This window comes from Herpailurus yagouaroundi, unplaced genomic scaffold (genome assembly GCF_014898765.1).
Source record: "Herpailurus yagouaroundi ecotype Mexico unplaced genomic scaffold, PumYag 100, whole genome shotgun sequence".
Taxonomy (NCBI): Eukaryota; Metazoa; Chordata; class Mammalia; order Carnivora; family Felidae; genus Herpailurus; species Herpailurus yagouaroundi.
In genome coordinates this window covers 8,477,689-8,497,697 of record NW_024412391.1, presented here as the reverse complement: position 1 = coordinate 8,497,697, position 20,009 = coordinate 8,477,689, and the positions used below count along the sequence as shown (strand labels likewise).

The window sequence follows — 20,009 nt, the reverse complement described above, 5'->3', positions numbered from 1 at the left end:
TGATTAAGCCTCTGACTCTTTAATTCTGGCTCAGGTCATGATCTCATGGATCATGAGATCAAGCCCCACTTGGGATTCTCTCTTCCTCTTCTCCTCTCCCACCAGTGCGTGCACTCTCTCTCTCTCACACGTGCACGGTCTCAAAATGAATAAAAACTTAAAAATCAGTGAAAGTAAAGCCAGTTTATTCATTAAAAAATAAAAAAGTTACTTCAAAAAGCAGTTTTATATTGGTAACACTACCAGTATTATTCTGATACATTCTCCCATCATCAGTTTCTATACTTTTTTATAAAATGAAATTTTCACTAATCACAATTAGATGGATGGCATGTCAAAGCAGACGTGTTTTATGTGCATTACCCATTCATATCTTAACAATTTTGACCTTAATGCGGTTATACTACAGAATTCTGAGAGGCAGTGGGGTTTTCAATCAGGGCTTTTGGAGTAGCAGCTTAGAAAAATTGCTGAAGAAGTTAGAGTTTAAAGCATTTTTAACAGCTGATTTACTGTAATACAGTAGAAGGTGATAGTAGAGACACTTCCTCTCCATTCTTTCCCCACTGTGGTTAAGGTAAGTGTTGTGGTGATATAAATTGATACACAATTTAAGACTTTGGGTTTAGGTTTATTTGGGTTTGTTTTTAAGAAACCAATCAAAGAAACTTTGAAATGATTTTTATGTAATAGTTTTATTTCTTCTTAATTTTAAAAATGACATGAGTCAGATACTTTATATTTCTCTTTTAAGGGAAACAGTTACTTTTTAATTCTTTTGCTTTTTGAATATTTTAAGCTGTGCTTTATGGGGTGCTTGGGTGGCTCAGACGGTTAAGCGATGAAGTGTCTGACTCTTGATTTCGGCTCAGGTCATGATCTCACGGTTCGTGAGGTTGAGCCCCAAGTCGAACTCCGCACTATTAGCACGGAGCCTGCTTTGGATTCTCTCTCTCCCTCTCTCTCTGCCTTTCCCCTGTATGCGCGTGCTCTCTCTCTCTCTCTCTCTCTCTCTCAAAATAAATATATAAACTTAAAAAAGAATAAACTGTGCTCGAATTCTCTTTTCTCTTACTTGAATTTTAAGGTTAATTTTTTGAAAAAACAGAATATTCTCTTAGGTATTCAGAATTTTAATTTCTAATAACCCTGTTGAATACATTACAAATGATTTCTACCATGATAAATAGAAGACATAATTTCGGGGGCACCTGGGTGGCTCAGTCAGTTGGGCATCTGACATCAGCTCAGGTCATGATCTCACAGTGTGTGGTTTCGAGCCCCGCATCGGGCTCTGTGCTGACAGCTCAGAGCCTGTAGCCTGCTTCAGATTCTGTGTCTCCCTCTCTCTCTGCCCCTCCCCTACTCATGCTCTGTCTTTTTCTGTCTCAAAAATAAATAAAAAACATTTAAAAAAAAAAAAAGAAGACATAATTTCGTATGCTTGGACGAATCCCAGTTTGATGAACTACTTTCTCTACGTATGGCTCTGGGTGGCTCTAGCACAGGGCATACAGAGGGCAGAAATACAAGGAAGCAGAAAGCAAGGGTCAGTATCCTAGCAAACCATTCTATAGAAGAAGGGTGGAGTCTTAGGATAAATGCAGAATTTCTTCTAGGTGCAAGGAGAATAAAAAGAGAATAGCCTCTGAACAGACGGATTTGGAATAGCACGTGAAGATCTGATGTAGGTGGGCAGGGTGAACGGGGTTTCACCAATAATGTAACTAGTATGTGAACGTTCCTTTGGCTTGGTTTTAATTTTAAGTCTTCTCAGAAGAGCTTACTAAGGTATGGCAGCTGTTTGCAATGTATCAGATGCTTTGGCTTATGAGCACAGTTCAGTCAGGAGCTCTGTCCTCAGACATGTTTTGGTTTTTACAGTCTATAAAGATTTCCAGTGGAATTTTAATCATCGTGAGAATTTCTTAGTCCTTTAAAAACTGATACTTAATAATTCATTTAATTTTTTCCAATATAATGCTGTTTATGGTAGGAGTGTAGTCCAAAAAAGGACCAGAAAACTCCTGCATCCTTGGTGGCTTCAGTTGGTGGTCCTTCAACGAGCTCTAGCACATCTGCTGTGGCCTCTACCAGTTCTAGCTCTACACCAGCCCAGGAGACCATCTGCCTTGATGACTCACTAGACGAAGACCTTTCTTTCCATCCACCTGCACTGGATCTTGTTTCTGAAGCTTTAGCTGTTATCAACAATGGGAACAAGGGCCCTCCGGCTGGCTCAAGGATAAGCATGCCAACTGCAAAGCCTCGTCCAGGACTGAGAGAAGAAAAGTTAGCAAGTATCATGAGTAAGCTGCCATTGGCTGCTCCTAAAAAACTAGATTCTTCTCAGACTGCACATTCATCAAGTCTTATTGCTGGTCACACAGGGCCGGTACCAAAGAAACCCCAGGATTTAGCTCATACTGGCATCTCTTCAGGCCTTATTGCTGGTTCTTCAATTCAGAACCCTAAAGTTTCCTTGGAACCTTTGCCAGCCAGGCTGCTTCAACAAGGACTACAGAGGTCGAGTCAGATTCATGCTTCTTCCTCTTCACAGACCCATGTTTCCTCTTCTTCCCAAGCCCAAGTTGCTGCCTCCTCTCACGCTCTGGGAACATCAGAGGCCCAAGACGCTTCTTCGTTAACACAAGTAACAAAGGTGCACCAGCATTCAGCTGTCCAACAAAACTATGTGTCTCCATTACAAGCAACCATTAGTAAATCACAGACCAACCCAGTGGTGAAATTAAGTAATAATCCCCAACTTTCCTGTTCATCCCCGCTTATTAAGACTTCGGATAAGCCACTTATGTACCGCCTTCCCTTATCTACTCCCTCACCCGGAAATGGTTCTCAAGGGTCCCACCCCCTGGTTTCTAGGACAGTACCTAGCACCACTACCTCCAGTAACTATTTAGCCAAGGCTATGGTGTCACAGATGTCCACGCAGGGTTTCAAATCTCCCTTCTCAATGGCTGCATCCCCCAAACTTGCCGCATCTCCAAAACCTGCCACATCTCCTAAACCCTTGCCCTCACCTAAGCCTTCTGCCTCATCCAAGCCCTCTGTGTCCACTAAGCCTTCAGTATCAACTAAACTTATTTCTAAATCCAACCCAACTCCCAAGCCTCCTGTACCCCCAAGCTCTTCCAGTCCAAATGCACTAGTAGCCCAGAGCAGCCACTCCAGCAGTAACAACCCAGTCCATAAACAGCCCAGTGGGATAAACCTCAGCAGACAGTCTCCCACCTTGAATTTGCTGCCCTCCAGTCGTACTTCAGGCCTTCCATCCACAAAAAATCTTCAGGCCCCTTCAAAGCTAACAAATTCCTCACCCACTGGAACTGTTGGGAAGAATAGCTTGAGTGGAATTGCAGTGAATGTACCTGCCAGCAGAGGTAGCAACCTTAACTCAAGCGGAGCCAATAGGACTAGTCTCTCTGGGGGAACAGGAAGTGGAACACAGGGTGCTACTAAACCGTTGTCTACTCCACATAGACCATCCTCTGCCTCAGGGTCTTCAGTGGTAACCGCCAGTGTGCAGGTATGTATGTTCTGTGTGTTCGCGTGATAAAACGTAAGCTCGTTTGATTGTTCTCTTCAGTCAGTTTAATAACCATATACATACAGAAGTTGTTTGTAATAGTTTCTTACAGCTTATGGCCAAGGCATGTTCCTGATGTTGACATCACAGTAATGGGGATACTTGGTAGATGAGGTTTCTGTTGGGATGTGGATTCCCCCCTCCCCCCCCCCGTAAAGTAGCACATGCGTACTTTCACAGTTGTTGAAAAACACACAGTATGAATATTTAAAACTGTATGTTGTCAAAGTCCAGAACAAAGCCGTAACTTAGGAGTTTAATATACTCTCACTCGTCTCCTTTCTCCCCTGTTCTAGTCCCTCCTCTCCTGCTAACTTTGATTTTTTTATTTAGACAGATTTATACATTTGTCAGGGTTTTTTCCTTTAACCATTTGTTTTTTCAAGTAAAATTTTTATTTTGCATTAAACTTAACAGTTATTCATACATAATTCTCTCTGTCAAATTACTGTCAATAACCCTTTTATATACCAGTTTCCCTTTTGTGAGTTTTTACTTTACATTTATCTTGCAGTTAGCAGAGTGCCTCACTCAAGAAAGGAGTCTTTTCAAGAAGGCTAACGTAAAACCTAGTTTCCCTTAGCTCTAGCGTACCTGATAATTTCTGTGCCATCACGCTTGAGTATGTATAGACTTCTTGGGTCGCTGTCTCCCTCCCAGTGTTACAAGTACTGTTCCACTGACCTTTGCTTAGTATTTAGGATTATGGAGAAGTCAGAGGCCATTCTGATTTTTTGTTCCCTTATGTGTGTTTTCTCTGCCTAAATGCTAGTAAGACTTTCTCTTTTTACTTGTAATTTAGGTATTCTCGGATTATGATTAGATTTATGTATAAGGTTTTGTTAACTGTACCTAAAACATGGTGACCTCTTTCAGTCTTATACCTGGTGGCTTTTTCAGCTCAGGAATATTTTGTTCTATGCGTTTCATTGTCTTTTCTGATCCATTTGGCCTAGGTTTTGTGAGAACTCTTTATCACTCATATATTTCATCTCTCTCCTTTCCATGTCATCTTCTCTGTCATTGTTTTCGTCTTGCTGCCACTCCTTGTATTCTGAGACTTTGTCAGATTTGTCCTTCATGTGACCAGTTTGATTTCTTTAATATTCTTTCTCCCTGTTCCCTGTCCCCAGAAGTAATACGTATTCACTGTAGGCAAATTCAGAAAAAAGAAAAATCACCATCTTCCCACCGCTGTTTATATTTTCTGGGTACTGTTTGAGATTCTTGTCAAGAAAATGGGTTTTACATAATCTGTTTCATAACAAGCTTTTAAAAAATACATAACATTTTATGATGTGTTCTTCAGTTCTTAAATGTTTTTTGAAAACAAGACTTTTATTGATTTGTGGAATTCTGTTGTCTAAAAAAGTACTGCTTCCTGTTTATGTGGAATAGGAACATCTAATGAAAGAATGTTTACCTTAGTGTTTGTAAATATTTCTGCTATTCAGTACAAGCTAAGCATCGGTATTCATAAACAAATGAAACCCAGATCATCACTCTGCCATCCCTGTAGGCCTAGGAATGAATTCATTGTAGAATTCTAATAAAAATAAAATTCAGTTAACTGATACTTCATTAGTTGAAATCTTGGACTCTCTGATGTTTTATCTATTAATTTTACTTTTATCACAAATTAGCAAACACTGATTAGGGATGGCATGTTAAAATTCAAGTTATAAACTAAGGTCTGGAGAGTTAGTTCACATTCTTATTACTTTTTGATGTTAATCTTTAATTTGAGTAAAGGAGAGATTTATAACAGAAATACCAGTTCCACTCCTTCCTAGTGTCAGTTACTTTTAATTCCCCTAGGTTTTTGTGTGTTTTTAAGTATGAAAAATGGATGAAGACAATTTATTCATTTTAGTATTAACTTTTAACTTCTTGTCATGATAAGGCTTTTAGCTCGCTTTATACCTTTGCCATTCTCCTGAAAGAGTAAAATTACAGCCTTTGACCATGTAAACTATTGTCTCTGTTGAGCCTACTCATAAACTATGGTTTCATTTGCTTTCTTATTACAAGTTTTTGGCTTTTTTTCTGAAGTTAAAAATTCGCTTTTTCCCCCCTTCACTTAGGAATTTAAAGCTAAATCTTTCTCCATTCTTTGTCATCTCCAGTGTCTATCAGTTCTCTTTCCCACCCCCACCCCCATCCTTCTTGTATTTGATCATTTATCCCGAGAGAAGCTAGATACTTGGCATAACAGTTGGTTTGTAATCAGGGAACCTATATGGCAGAATTTGTGTTTCCAAAAAAGAACTGCTTCCTTCTGGTTTTCTTCCTTTCTGAAATGACTTTATGATGTGAAGGCCTTAGCGTTCCTGCCTTCAGACTGACCCTTTTTGTTCTGTCTTACTGGTTTGACTGAAGAAAAGGTCAGTAATTGAATAAGGTTGTTGGTAAGTTGGGGAGAACCGATGGCTTTTTGTTTTTAATGTAGCCTCTCATTGAAACCTGGCGGCCTCTGGAGACCTGTTTCTCTAGCGCTCTGATACTAAAAAGAGATTCCCTATCCGTGCTTGCAAAACATTCAATTCCTGTCTGAAAGACATCTCCAGCTAGCTGTTCATTTGCAGAGTGAAAAGGGCAGGTCCTGAGTTTAACAGAAGTTAAAATCTTTCTGGGTTCAGATTATCACTGCTACCTTCTTTCTATTTAATAACTTTCTGCTCAAGGCTTTCCTCTTCTTTCTAACCTTTCAGCCTGTCGATTTTCTATGAATTCTGTCTTTGCCACTTTATAATTCCCAAAATAATTCATTCCTTAAGCAAATGTTTATGAGATGTTTAATATGTGCCAGGCACTCTTCTAGGTGCTGGGGAAATAGAGTGAACATCATACTCAAGATTTCTCTTCTCATGGAACATATATTCCAGGTAGAGAGAGAAACAAAACACAAATTTTTAAAAAATATTTTAAGTGTTCTGAAAAATTAAAACAATAATATGATAAAGTGTGATTGCTGCTAACATAGATAAGGGAGTTGGGAAAAGCCTCTTTCAGGAGGCAACATTTGAGTGGGGAATTGAATAAGCAGGCCAGTCATTTGGAGATAGGGGGGAATGAACAGTCCAAACTAGAGTGAAGACACTGAGATAGGAAAGAGCCTGACATGTAGGCGTGCACATCTAGACTAGGGAGAGATGGAGAGGTGATGAGATCTGAGATCAAGCAGAACCATGTGATGGAGGACCTTGTAGGCCACGATGAGAACTTGGGGTGTTAATGTGTTCAGTGGGAAGCTTTTGGAGGGTCTTCAACAGGGGAGTGGTATGGTTTGATTTATATTCCAAAAGATTACACTGGGTGTCATGGAGAATGGGGGGGGGGGGGCACTGGTGCACTCACCAAAAAAAAACATGCAGTTAAAAAATATTATATATATTTCATATATATATAATATTATATTATATTATTATATATATATAATATTATATATATAATTATATATATATATAATATTTATAATATTATAAATTTATATATATATATAATATTATATATATAATATATATAATGCCCACCACGGGAAGAGCAAGGTTTTCTTTTATATTTTCTCCTGGAAATAAAATGTGGAGGTCATGGAAGTATTTTTGATTATGGAGCATCATCCTGAACTTTGCCGATTTACATTTGCCTGTTTTATGTTGACAACTTCTCCTATATGCTTCCGAATCATAACGATAGGATACCCAACTTTTGAAAGGTCTCCATCTCATAAGAGAGAGAAATTTATAAATGCCATGTAACATTAAGATAATCTGATGTTTCATTTTAATTTTAGAAACAAAAGTGGATATCAAAGTTTTTTGAAAGCACAAAATGTTAGTTATGGCATGGTATCATTTTCAATTGCTCAGTTACTTAATTTTGGAAGTTGCTCTAATTTACACTTTCCAGCTATTTTAATACTTCAGTTAGCCTCCTCTAGAAAAGCTTGAGTTCTCCTTATTAGCAGTATCTAATGTTCCTTACTACGGGGTTTACTTGGGGCAAACGGTATTGGAGTGTGTGCACCATATTATCCTGGGATTACAATAGAATTATGATTAAAAAAGAACTCTTATTCTTTTTTTTTTTTTTTTAAGAACTCTTATTCTTAAATTGATGCAGGATCCCTTCAATCCAAATTGCTTCAAAGCGTTATTTCTAACTTAGTAATTCTTTCAAATTGTATCTGTTTTGTATATCATGGTTGGCTCAGTAAGGGAAAGACCTGAAAATAAGAAAAATAGCCAAGTCCAAGCAAAAATGATGGAGATTTGTACTGAAGTGTTGGAGGAACTGGTGGTTTAAAAAAAAGGTTTTTTTTAAGAAAAAGAATGAGTATGTTGACAATGAATTCATCTTGTCTTGTTATTTTATGATGCCTAAAAACTAAGGTTTCAAGCCTGAGTGTTGAGAAAGAATGAGACAATTAATGATAGCTGTTGACAAATAGGGCGGGGTCGCATGATTGCAGGAGCTGATGAGTTCAGTTGTGGTTGATGAGTGTTCCATATCCAAGTGACATTCCTCACTGAGCTTTTAGAGTTACAAGATTGAAACTGTGACAAAGTCAGAACTATGGATGTAAGTTTGAGAGCTAACAAAGAAGAGAAGGGAAGGCTGTTGGAGAAAGAGTTGTAAAACTAGAATTGAAGCCTTCTTGAGGATATTCTTCATTTTTTGTTTAGAGCACTGGCATGGAACATTTGGTGTATCAATCTATGTTATTGGCATATAAGTATGGGGAGATCATTTACATGGATTTTTCATGGATTAACTAAGAAATAGATCAGCCCCTTTATTAATTAGTAATGTTTACTGCAAGAGTAGTTAACACAGAGATAAACCTGATAATAGTTAACATTGATTACTGACTAAAAAATATTCAAAGAATTCAGTTTTGTTGACTAAATTTAGAACCGTAAAATTTTTGGCCAGGGAAACTTAGAATCGGTAAAGATAAGACTACAAAAGAAAATTCACAGTTGCAGAAACTATAATAATATCTGATACTGAAAAAAATTTACTGTAATTTTTGTTAATAAGTACATATAGAAAAGAGAGTCAAAATGGGGACAGATTATTGCTGAATAGAAAATTGTTCAAAGAATTAAATTAGCTTAATGAAGTATATTTAAGTAATTTCTCAGTGAAAGCTAATTACTGCTTGCATATTTCAGATTTAAATGTGTTTTTCATAAACATGGCATCAAAGCCCAGGCAGAGGAGTATTAAAACACCTTTTTACCTTAAGGAGTCTTAAGTTGAGAAAAGTAGTGAAAATGGAAACCAGCTTTCAGGGGTTAAGGAGAAACTAAATAATATGGAAATGGAGGGTATCATTTAGTAAATTTGATAACAAAAGGAGTACAAATAGGTCAGGTTGTTTCTAGGGGTTGAGGAAGAGCCAGGGATAGCTGTGGTTATAAACAAAACAGAACAAAAACAAAAAAACAAAAACATGAGGACTCTGTATGTGACAAAGCAGAGGAAACATGGGGAAAGGCGTAATACTAGATATTTGTACCAGAAAGTTCTGCATAGGTGGGATTCATGGCATGGTCAGATGGTTAGGCTTGGAGAAGAGACAGGTAAGGCTAATGATGAGGAAGAACATCTGGGATGGCCTCATTTCTTTAAGGCTTTATGATGAAAGCAGATGGTATTGCATTAGGGGCTCTGAGAGAATCCTAGTCTGGAACAATAACCATGGGGATTGTGTCAGGAAGGTGGTAAAACAATGAAATTACCAGTCATTTTCAAAGATCATATTGAAATTGAATGAAATTAATGGCTAGTGAGTGGCTCACATCTAGGGTTTAGAAGCAAAAGTAGAAGTCTGAGGTGAGAAAGACATGTTAATATAGACATTAAAATAAGTCAAGGAATCTAAACTGGTGATGAAGAGCTGAGTAGAGAATTATTTCCAAAACCAATATGGTAGCCCTTAGAAATATACTTTTCACCTCGGTCTTTATTTTCTGTCTCATGAAGTTTCTGTTAGAGTAGAGTTAGGACACAGTCTTGCGCCCATGAGGATATTAAGTACAATAAATCAATTCAGGTTAAAGATTTGATTTCTTATGTATTTTGACCCCTGGTTTCTGCAGTCCACAGCAGGAGCATCATTATTGGCTAATGCCTCACCTCTGACTCTCATGACATCACCTTTGTCTGTAACAAATCAAAATGTGACTCCTTTTGGGATGCTGGGTGGCCTTGTTCCAGTGACCATGCCCTTCCAGTTTCCCTTGGAGCTACTTGGCTTTGGAACGGACACAGCTGGAGTGACAACCACCTCGGGATCTACCTCAGCCGCTTTCCACCATAGCCTAACTCAGAGTAAGTGGGGCTCTTTTAGTTACTTGCCTACGTAGTTTGACGGAACGGGAAAACTCATGAATTTATACTGATTGAGAGTAGTCCATTTGGAGTTAGTGAAGATTACAGAATTTTCTTTAAGAAATGCAGTTTAATTTCATTTATATAGAATAAATCAAATTGGTGGACTCAGAATTTATTTACAGTTCTTAAATGAACCATCTATACCACATTGCTGTCTTAATGAAATTTATAAGAGGCAGTCAAATTTGCTGAGTTATTTGCATGTACGTATTTATATATGTACATTTTTTCAATGTATGTACTCTAAGGAGGACTTTGAAATCAGGGGCTATGCTTAACGTTATATAAATTAAACTATTTTCATTTTTTATCTAAGAGGGCTTAAGTGTTAGATTGAAGAAGATCACTGACAATTCTGTTTTTCTCCCAGATTTACTAAAGGGTTTACAGCCAGGAGCTCAGCATGCAGCAACACTTTCCCACTCACCTCTGCCTACACATTTACAGCAAACATTCAATGGTAAGAAAGCCACCTATTTTTTTCATCTCATAATATTTATATAGATTTATAGATTGGATTAAACATCTCTGGAAACTAAATGGGATGACAAAAGTTGGAAAAAACAGATTTCACATGACTGAATCCTCATTAGCAACAAACTCCTTGTAAGGAGAGGAAATCGGTAAAGAGACCTTTTGTTACATGTGGAGAAAAAAAAATTTTGAGAGCAGAATAGCACGACTGGGAGAGGGGCAAAGAGAGGGGAACAGAGAGAATCTTAAGCAAGTTCCACACCCAGCACGGTGCCCAGCATGGGGCTTGATCTCAGGAACGTGAGATCATGACCTGAGCCGAAACCAAGAGTAGGACATTGAACCCACCGAGCCACCCATACGCCCCTGAAGAAAACATGTTGAAGGTATTTGTTATATTGAAATGATAACGAAGAAGAGGATTCATAAAACAGTGTACAAAAGTCACGTCCAGTAGTTGCAATAGTTCACATTTTGAAGGTTTACTAAGTGCCAGTTAGTCTTGTGACTACTGACATGTATTAGCTAATTTAATCCTTACAACACCTGTGAGTGTGCTGGTAACAATCCCCATTGTTATAGATCAGGAAACTGAATTAGAGATAAGCAACTTGCCCAAGGTGCTACAGTAGTTAAGTGATCTGAGATACAAATCTGGGAAGTCTGACTTGGTACCTTTCTGCCTTTTAGCAGTAATTCAGTTAATACCCTCCAAACTGTATGCGTTACACACTTGCAGCCCAACTAGATCACTCTGAAATTAGATAGTGGACATTGGACATAACATTGATCTCTAGGTTATTGCTTTCAACAGCAGTCGACCTCAGTAGACTGCTGATACTATTCTTGAAGGCCATTTTCAGGATCTTTTGAACAGAAATAAGTGTTCAACTGGCCTCTTAACTTTGCAGGTTGACTGGGATCTCACTGTTCTTTTTGGCCACTGCATTTAACATGATCTTTGAAGGGGCACCTGGGTGGCTCAGTCAGTTAAGCATCCGACTTCAGCTCAGGTCGTGATCTCACAGTTTGTGAGTTTGAGCCCTGTGTTGGGCTCTCTGCTGTCAGCACAGAGCCTGCTTCAGATCCTCTGTCCCCGTCTCTTTCTGCCCCTTCCCTGCTCATTTTCTCTGTCCCTCTCTTTCTTCCTCTCTCTCTCTCTCTCTCAATAAAGAAATAAATAAATAAACTTAAAAAAATAAATAAAATGATCTTTGAGGGACACCTGCGTGGCTCAGTTGGTTAAGTGTCTGGCTCTTGGTTTCAGCTCAGGTCATGATCTCATGCTTCATAAGATCAAGCTCCTTGAGAGAATGAATATAACTTCTCTATATTCATTTTATATATAATACAAACTTTTTCTGTAAAGGCCTCAACAGTAAATATTTTCAGCTTTGCAGGCCATGTAGTCTCTATCACAACTACTCAACTCCGCCATTCTAGTGCGAAAACAGCCATAGATAAATATGTAGCATGAGTGTGGCTGGGTTCCTATAAAACTTTTTAAAGTAGTGGTGGGCCACATTTGGCCCTTGGGCCAAACCTTGGTCTAGACAATCTCACAGTCCAGTTAATATGAGTATTTTATTTTGTAGTTTCCCAAAGCTGCTTTGAGCACAATCCTTCCTTGCCATTTTATGAATTTAATCATACCTTAGGTCACATCATTCTCTCTGCAAACACAAGTACATAATATCTCATTATGAATGGAAAAACCAATTCCTTAGATGTTGTCACCAAAGTTATTTTAATAGTGTCCTATTTATACAGCTTTTGAAACAATCATCCTCTCTCATTGATACAACAGAGGCAGTTTCTTCAATAGAGGCAGTTTTTTGTTTTATGTTTTACCAGAGTAATTTAGATACCACGTGAATGAACCTAGCAGTGTGACATATGGTCTCCTCCAGCCTTAAGGTTGATCTTGTAATACGGCAATTTGTTCCTTTTCACCTGTGTGTCTCTGCCATTCATGCCTCCCCCTGCCTTTTTCTCTCAGGCTTAGGAGTGGGAGGCTTCATTGTCCTTGCTAAGGCAGTACCTTGTTAAACTTTCTCTGTATTTTGTTGGCTCTTAAGGTCACTGGGTTCTAGTCTTGCCCATTTTATTTTTATTTATTTATTTTTTCAATGTTTTTTATTTATTTTTGGGACAGAGAGAGACAGAGCATGAACGGGGGAGGGGCAGAGAGAGAGAGGGAGACACAGAATCGGAAACAGGCTCCAGGCTCCGAGCCATCAGCCCAGAGCCCGACGCGGGGCTCGAACTCACGGACCGCGAGATCGTGACCTGGCTGAAGTCGGATGCTTAACCGACTGCGCCACCCAGGTGCCCCTAGTCTTGCCCATTTTAAATAGAGTGATCAACTAACTAAAATTTAAGAAATAAATCAGTGTATAAATAAATACATACAATAATCAATATTTTCCCAATTAAAAGTTAAAAACCAAATGTAAGGAGCACCTGGGTGGCTCAGTCGGTTGAGCGTCCGACTTTGACTCAGGTCATGATCTCATGGTTTTGAGTTCGAGCCCCGCGTCAGGTTCTGTGCTGACAGCTCAGAGCCTACAGCCTGCTTCGGATTCTGTATCTCCCTCTCTCTCTGCCCTTCCCCTGCTCGCGCGCTCTCTCTCTCTCTCTCTCTCTCTCTCCCCCTCTCTCTCTGAAAAATAAATGAACATTAAAAAACAAAACAAAACACACATGTAAAACTAGAAACCGTTGTTCCCAGTTAGCAGACTTTCCTATCACTTACAACTTTTGCCAGGTTAGGACCAAAACAAAGACTCAGCTGGATTTTTCACTACCAGTGTATCCCATTTATTTACATAAATAATCGAGAATTAATTATCAAATGCTATGTCATGGCAAGGAATTTAATTTCACTTGCAAGAAAGTGAAATTGACTTAGTCTTCTAAAGGGATCAAAAGATGTGGTAGGTTCCTTGAAGGTGGGGATTATGTCTTTTATGTTCCTTTGTGATCCTCATAGCATTTGACACAGTGGGTTCTGAGGTGGATAATAATAGTATTTCAGCTGAAAACCAATCGAACCACAGCCATTTGACTTAAGAGGATCTTTTTTGTTGAGTTCTCTTATGTTTCTCAACCTCTGTAATGCCATGCATAGCATGTAAATTATTAAAGGTTATCTTTTTTAGCAGTGTCATTTCGCGTGGAAATTAAACGTTAATTGTTCTCATTGCTTTGTTTGCTTTTAATATGTATTTTTATAACACACCGACACAGCCCAATTAAACATCTCTTTTCTCAGATGGAGGCCAAAGTAAAGGGGACACTAAATTACCACGGAAATCTCAGTGACTTCCCAGCGAGCAATGGAGATGAGACACTCAGCTGGCTGATGGAATCTACCTGATGGGAAAGTACTCATGTGGTCATAGGGCTGCTGTTCTGTCGATGTTTACATTCTCTCGTCCCAAGCACTGTGGTGAGGAGGAAAAAAGAAAAGAGAACATTACTTGAGTCAAGCCAGGTGCAGGAGGAAGAAATGCTTTCGTGCAAAGTTAGTGACCTGTGGTCTCCTCTAAAGAAAGACAAAGTGACCATATTAACTGACTTGAAAGAGACTCAGTTGTCAAACCCACAGAAGTACAAATTTGATTTTTTTCCCCGGGGGAGAAAGAAGGAATCTGAGGATTTGGGTAAACTCCATCCATCCTGGGGGTTGGATCTGAACACTTGTAGACATAATCGCATAATAAAAGGCAGTCTATCTGGAATTAGGCCAGTTTGTCAGGAGTAACAATCATGTTTATCTGAGTGGACTATGCAGCAAATTTGCCACACAACAAAATTAATGACCCTGTGTTTGATCCAGACAGTAGCTGAGGAAATACTGTACTCTCACAAGTCCTGAACAAACTTGAATCTTCTCCAGTGTGTAGCAACCCCCCATGTAAATCAGTGGACTAAAGATGTTTCAGGAAAGTTATTTTAGCACAGTGATACATATTATTAAATCATCAAGATTTTTAAAAGCGAAGAAATTGAGCCTGTTGCTCTTAACAGACAAACTTAGATGTCCCCTTTTTGTAAAAGGGTCAATTTCATCTTCCATTCAGAAGCAGGTACTTAACTCTCCTTCAGGTGATTTGTGCATCTGGTATTGACTGGTTAATTCTTACTTCCATTCTTGATGTTAAAATGTGACTCTTCAGAAATGGGGATCTTTGACGTAGGGCTGCGACTTCGGTGCTCCTAGCCCCTGCAGGCCCAACACCCTGAACTGTAAACTTCCCCAGCCGCACCTCGGTTCACAACTTCTCCTGGTCTTGTAGCTAGTGGTACTTCAGGTGATTCTTAATTGTTGACAGAGACAGGCGTGAGTGTGTACTACACATGCCTCTTCATTGGTCATTCAAATGGCATATATATATTTTTGGAATTTTTAAGATAGTATTTTAAAGGGAGGAATTACATTAGGATCATTATGTGTATAAGGGATTATTTTTTATAACAATCACAGTGTATTTTTACTCCCTATATCCAGTGTAGTGAAATTGATTTGGAGCATTTGGGATCTTAAAGCTTTATTAATATTTACTGAGAATATTGATATGTGAGTAAAGCTGCAGATAACGGGATAACAAAACTGCTTAGTTCTTATGGCTTCCTTATGCAAATACATACTCAACAAAGGATGTTAAGGGAGAAATTTATGGTTCTTTTTGAATATATTTGACTTGATTTTTTTTTTTTCCCCTCACCTTTGGTCTTGTCTCCTTTTCTCCCTATTTAGGCTTCTGAATGTTTTCAAACTATACCCATGATTGGTGTAAGCTTGATCCATTTATAACAATAGACTGACCTAAAAAACAGCATGAAATTGATAGTAGCAAGATTTGCATCCTTTTTCATTACAAGTCACCCTATACCCTTACATTTCTTCAAATAAGTGTATTAACCTGGCCCTTTTTTCCTTTTACAAGCACAAGTCCCAAATAGCCTATAGGACTGTGAATAAATTACCACGGATCTGTTCAGATCTGTATACCTATATTTTGACTTCAAAGTCACATTGGCTTGCTTCATAGCAACAAGTTAATAAGTAACTGAAAGCTTTAGTTCCAAGAACTTTTTACAGTAAGGGGAAAGGATTATTTCAAAGGAATCACTGATATAATTACTTGCCCCTAAGAATTTAGTTTACCAGTAAAACATAAGAATGTTGTATCAACCCCAGTTGGAAGGATATTGGGATGTTGCAGCGAGGCTTGACTTGAATCAAATATGTTTAATGAAAGGTTGTTTGGTTTTTTAAATTAGGGAAGCTTACCCAATTCTTGAGTTATTCGAGTGTAGTATACCTGTTGCTTTTATCTAATTTGGAAAAAGAAGTCTTTGCTAATACTCTATGGGAGTTTTCCTTTGGGAAGCAATAACCTTTGTTTTACTTCCCACACCAGGAGAGAAGTCACAGTGCATACTAATCTCTCTTCCTGCTGATAATTGTGTACGTGTTCATCTGTGTGCATATGAAGATTTATTTATATATAAATTCACTACTAATGTAAGTCAGGGAATAATTTCGGTTTCTTAAATCCATCAGTTCTGAATCATGCTATGTGAAGATCCCTGACAATTCTTGGTTGTCATTAGAGAAGAACAGGATTATCAATTCTTCCCCCAAGTATTATTTTATAACTAACCATTAAAATTATCTGAAGGCTCTTGGCTCTGAAAAGTCCATGTATATGGAGATGATATTCTGTTCTCTTCACTCTTGATTCCTTGAGGACTGCTACCTGGTCCCCCCCCCCCCAGCCCCCCACCACATTTTCACTAACTTTCGTCCATTTCAATCAAGACGACCCTTTTATGTTGTACAAATGAAACAAACATCTTTATATTTCTTAATAGATAAGTATGACCAGAGAGCTCCTAGATGTAAATACAGAACTGTTTCTTTTCTAGATCATAACATTGAAAATGGTGTCCATACTTTATGGGTGCCTGTCTTTACAGTTTTTCTTACTAAATACAACCATATAAATTGGTTATTTTTTAGCACAGAGACTTGTGACTCATACTGTATTTTTGCACTTAAAAGTCAAATTGTGTTATTTTTTAAAACGGTGAGTAATTGGAAAGGATATAGAGCAATGTGTATTTCTGAAGAGCATTAGCAACATCCCAATGCAAAAATAATCAGCACACTTAATTATGTCCCACTCAGCGGGATTCTTGATTCAGGAAAATTAAGCTGTTTTGTTTTCAACTGTCGTGTATTTTAAATTGCCTTCGCTGATGTATAAGCTGTTACTGTACATACAAGTTAATCCTCAGTATTCACAAGCAATAACGGTCAGCAGAGTTGTCTTCAGAGATGGCAGTGCTGAGCCTCAGTTGGAGACTGTTTGGGAGCAAAGTGTCAAGCTCATTCAGAGCCTCCAAAGTCAATGCAAGCAATAATTCCACTATAACTCAGTTCTAATTCTTTCTCACATGCTTCTCAAATCCAAGTGTAAAAGAAATCATGGTTTTAAAACAGCCTGAAGAAAAACGTTTTGGAAAAAGAAGTGAAGTTAATCTGAAGTCACAAAATCCCGATATTCTGAGGAAATCAGAGGATTGTGTTAGTACATTCTGTCATGCCTGCCACCCCTTTGATGGATGTTGTTAGCCCAAATTACATTTTTTTATATCCTAGAAGTTGAATAGGGTGTATTGCATCACCGAGGTAGGAGGAAGAACCGGGCACATACATGTTTGGATACTGTGGGTTTGACACCTGTTTGAAAACAACTTATTGGGAAAGATTTTTAACCCAGGATCCCCACCCACCCACCCCACCTCACCCCACCCCCTCCAAAGCAGACCTAAATTGTTTACTACCCAGGGTTGGAAAGGGCAGACAGGTCAAGTCTGTTCCGGTTGCCCTTACCACTCCCCTTTCCACCTCTACTTGGTTCAAGACGTTTTCTGAAATGGAAATTCTGCTGTTAATCAAACTGCCATTGATTGTGAGAACTCTATGTCCCTTGGGATCATCTCTTAGAACTCCAGTTATCTATCATATTTGCTGCTACATTTGTAACATGAACTTTGCCTGTATTGGTCGATTTTAATCTAATTTACAGTTCTTCATTTCTAGGAGGTTTTGTCATATAACTTGACCCATGTATAGAGTTAGGATACTTTATTTTAGGAGTGTACCGTAAAAGCACACTGGTTGGTCCCTGTATTCTTTTTATTATCACTTAGGTTTTGAATTTATGTTTGCCTTTTTGGTTCGTTGATGTTTTGTTTTGCTTTGTTTTAAATTAGAAATAGAAGAGTGAGAAAAATCTATAATCAGGCCAAACTTGAGAACTTTCCCTTGTGCTTCAGCACTATAGTTTCTGCTGACCATATGTTCTCAAAAGGGGCACTTTTACTTTCTCTTGTGCATGTATGATTGTTTTGTTATGTTTTTTGCTTTTGTAATAAGCAGAAGAAAAATGCAGTAGTAGGTAAATGATTACAAACATGTTCTGCAATTTTATTTTATAAAATTTAAGGGGAAAAGTTTAACTCTCTGTAAATCATTTCTTAGCTCTGGTAAAATGCTTATTCCTCTAAAACACGCTCAGTTCAGGCCTTTGTCTTCGTTAAGTGCCTTTTTTTTCTTTCTTTTTCCCCCTCTTGAAAGTGTTCTCAGATACCCTAAAGTACAGGCTAATAAGTCAGGGGATTCAGGAGGAAGAATCTCATACTTGCCAACATCATGTCATGCTGTAATATTATTCTTCCTTTTTTTGTTTTATAAGTATAAGGATATATGTATAAGATACATACATACATATATATGTATACATATGTAATATACATACCCATATATATACATATATATACATATACATATATATACATATACATATATATGTGTGTGTGTGTGTGTGTGTGTGTGTGTGTGTGTGTGTGTGTGTATAACTAGTAGCTGCTGTACCATCGCATCCTTTCCAAACACACTCCTTTCAGTGTTTGCAAAAGTTCTGGCTTGTTTATTCCATTGTTTTAGTCAATTCAAATGGGTAGATTGGGAAACTGTCTTTATACAAGATGCTATCTTCCCCCTTTGAGTATCTGTTTGTAGAAGTTAACAAAAATACCTAAATATAATAAGTCATTTATTTCAAGTAAAATAAATTTAGTGGACTCATTGACCATCCTGGATGTAACCCACTGCTCTGTGCCCTTCAAACTTGGCATGAGTACTATTGGAGAAAGCATTGGAATAACAGTCTTTTGTGGGTCAAGTTGATAAGGAGCACTTATCAAGTTATGGCAGGCAAGACTAAAGACATGGGCAGCTAGAGTCAGAAGCTTGGTGTTGTATCTGAATAAGTTTTGAACAAAGATGGCAACTTTGTCAACATTAAACGTGCATCAGATTTTTCTCTGGGAAATTATTTTTGAAGAATTCATATAGCTGCATATCTGTGAAAAGGTTAATAGACTCAGAAAGACTTCAGATACTCATGTAAACACTCATATAACCTATAGCATTCTTGAGAGATCTTCAGTTTTCTTTTTATTTGCCAGATAATTACATTTGGCTTACTCTGATTTTATGGTTATTTAGATTTCTCCCTTGAACAAACTGGCCTAATTTTCAGTATCTAAGATTCATCTGTTTCTTGTTAAAAACAGGTATGATACATTAAGGGAGACTAAGTTGAACCAATCCTCAAAGCCCAGTACAAATATATCTAATAAGTGCCCCCTTTTAAAGACATTTTAATTGGGAAGAGGAGACGGGTGGCGAACAAGAAAGCAGCGGCTCCTGGTAGCGCTACCTGAGAGCACAGCGCGTATCTGGCAGCCTCAGTTCAGGCGAGTCATTCTTGAATTACTATATTTAACAGGGGGAATATCATTTAACCTTCGTGCCTCAGACTACCCATTCGAAAATTGGGTATAATAATATTCACCTACCTCCCAGGGATATCAGAGACTTTACTATTTCAAAAATACTTTGAGTTTTTCTAAAATGTCCTATAGATTTAAAAAGTATCACCATCTTCCCGCAGAGGCTAAAAAATGTGTCCCCATGGTGGGTATAAAAAGCACCGTATGATTTTTAAGTTTAAAGAAGAATCACTGGAATTCTAATTTAGATGCATATTATTTAAACATATTTGTGGTGGGATGAAAATGGTTAGTTTCAGGTTAATAAGTGGGGAGGGGGAATAACACTAAGTTGCTTAATTGTAAGTAGATTTTCTTTTTTAGCCTTTTATGGTGTTAATACACGTGTGATTTTTGCCAAGGCCGTGGAGCTGCAGCTAGGTAAAGGTTGGGTGATTGGCTACTGAAGTTGATAAATGATCCTGAAAGTTTTTTCCATCTCACTTTTCCATCTTCTCAGTCTGCTTTCCTTAGAGCACTTGTTTGGTGATGGAAAGCTAAGCTTTTAGCTTCTAAGCAGGAATGGACAACTCCTCATTCTTGTAAATCAGAGATTGTGTACTGTTCATGTCACTACTGGCTTCTCTGGCTTTGCCCTGAAGGAGCAGGCGCT

At 38.1% G+C, this 20,009-nt stretch overlaps 1 protein-coding gene across 6 annotated transcripts in view; it reads left to right on the top strand.

The window, feature by feature from the left end:
• Positions 1 to 20,009, top strand: part of UBN2 (ubinuclein 2) — a 92,926-nt gene that overhangs the window by 57,035 nt on the left and 15,882 nt on the right. For 5 of the 6 annotated variants that reach the window (XM_040471822.1, XM_040471823.1, XM_040471824.1 and 2 more), the window contains 4 exons: positions 1,997 to 3,547; positions 9,715 to 9,946; positions 10,380 to 10,469; positions 13,758 to 13,934. In XM_040471822.1, coding sequence (XP_040327756.1) covers positions 1,997 to 3,547; positions 9,715 to 9,946; positions 10,380 to 10,469; positions 13,758 to 13,807 — 1,923 coding nt within the window. In that variant the 3' untranslated portion in view covers positions 13,808 to 13,934. The remainder of the gene's footprint in view (positions 1 to 1,996; positions 3,548 to 9,714; positions 9,947 to 10,379; positions 10,470 to 13,757; positions 13,935 to 20,009) is intronic. The other variant, XM_040471826.1, reaches the window with a different exon arrangement.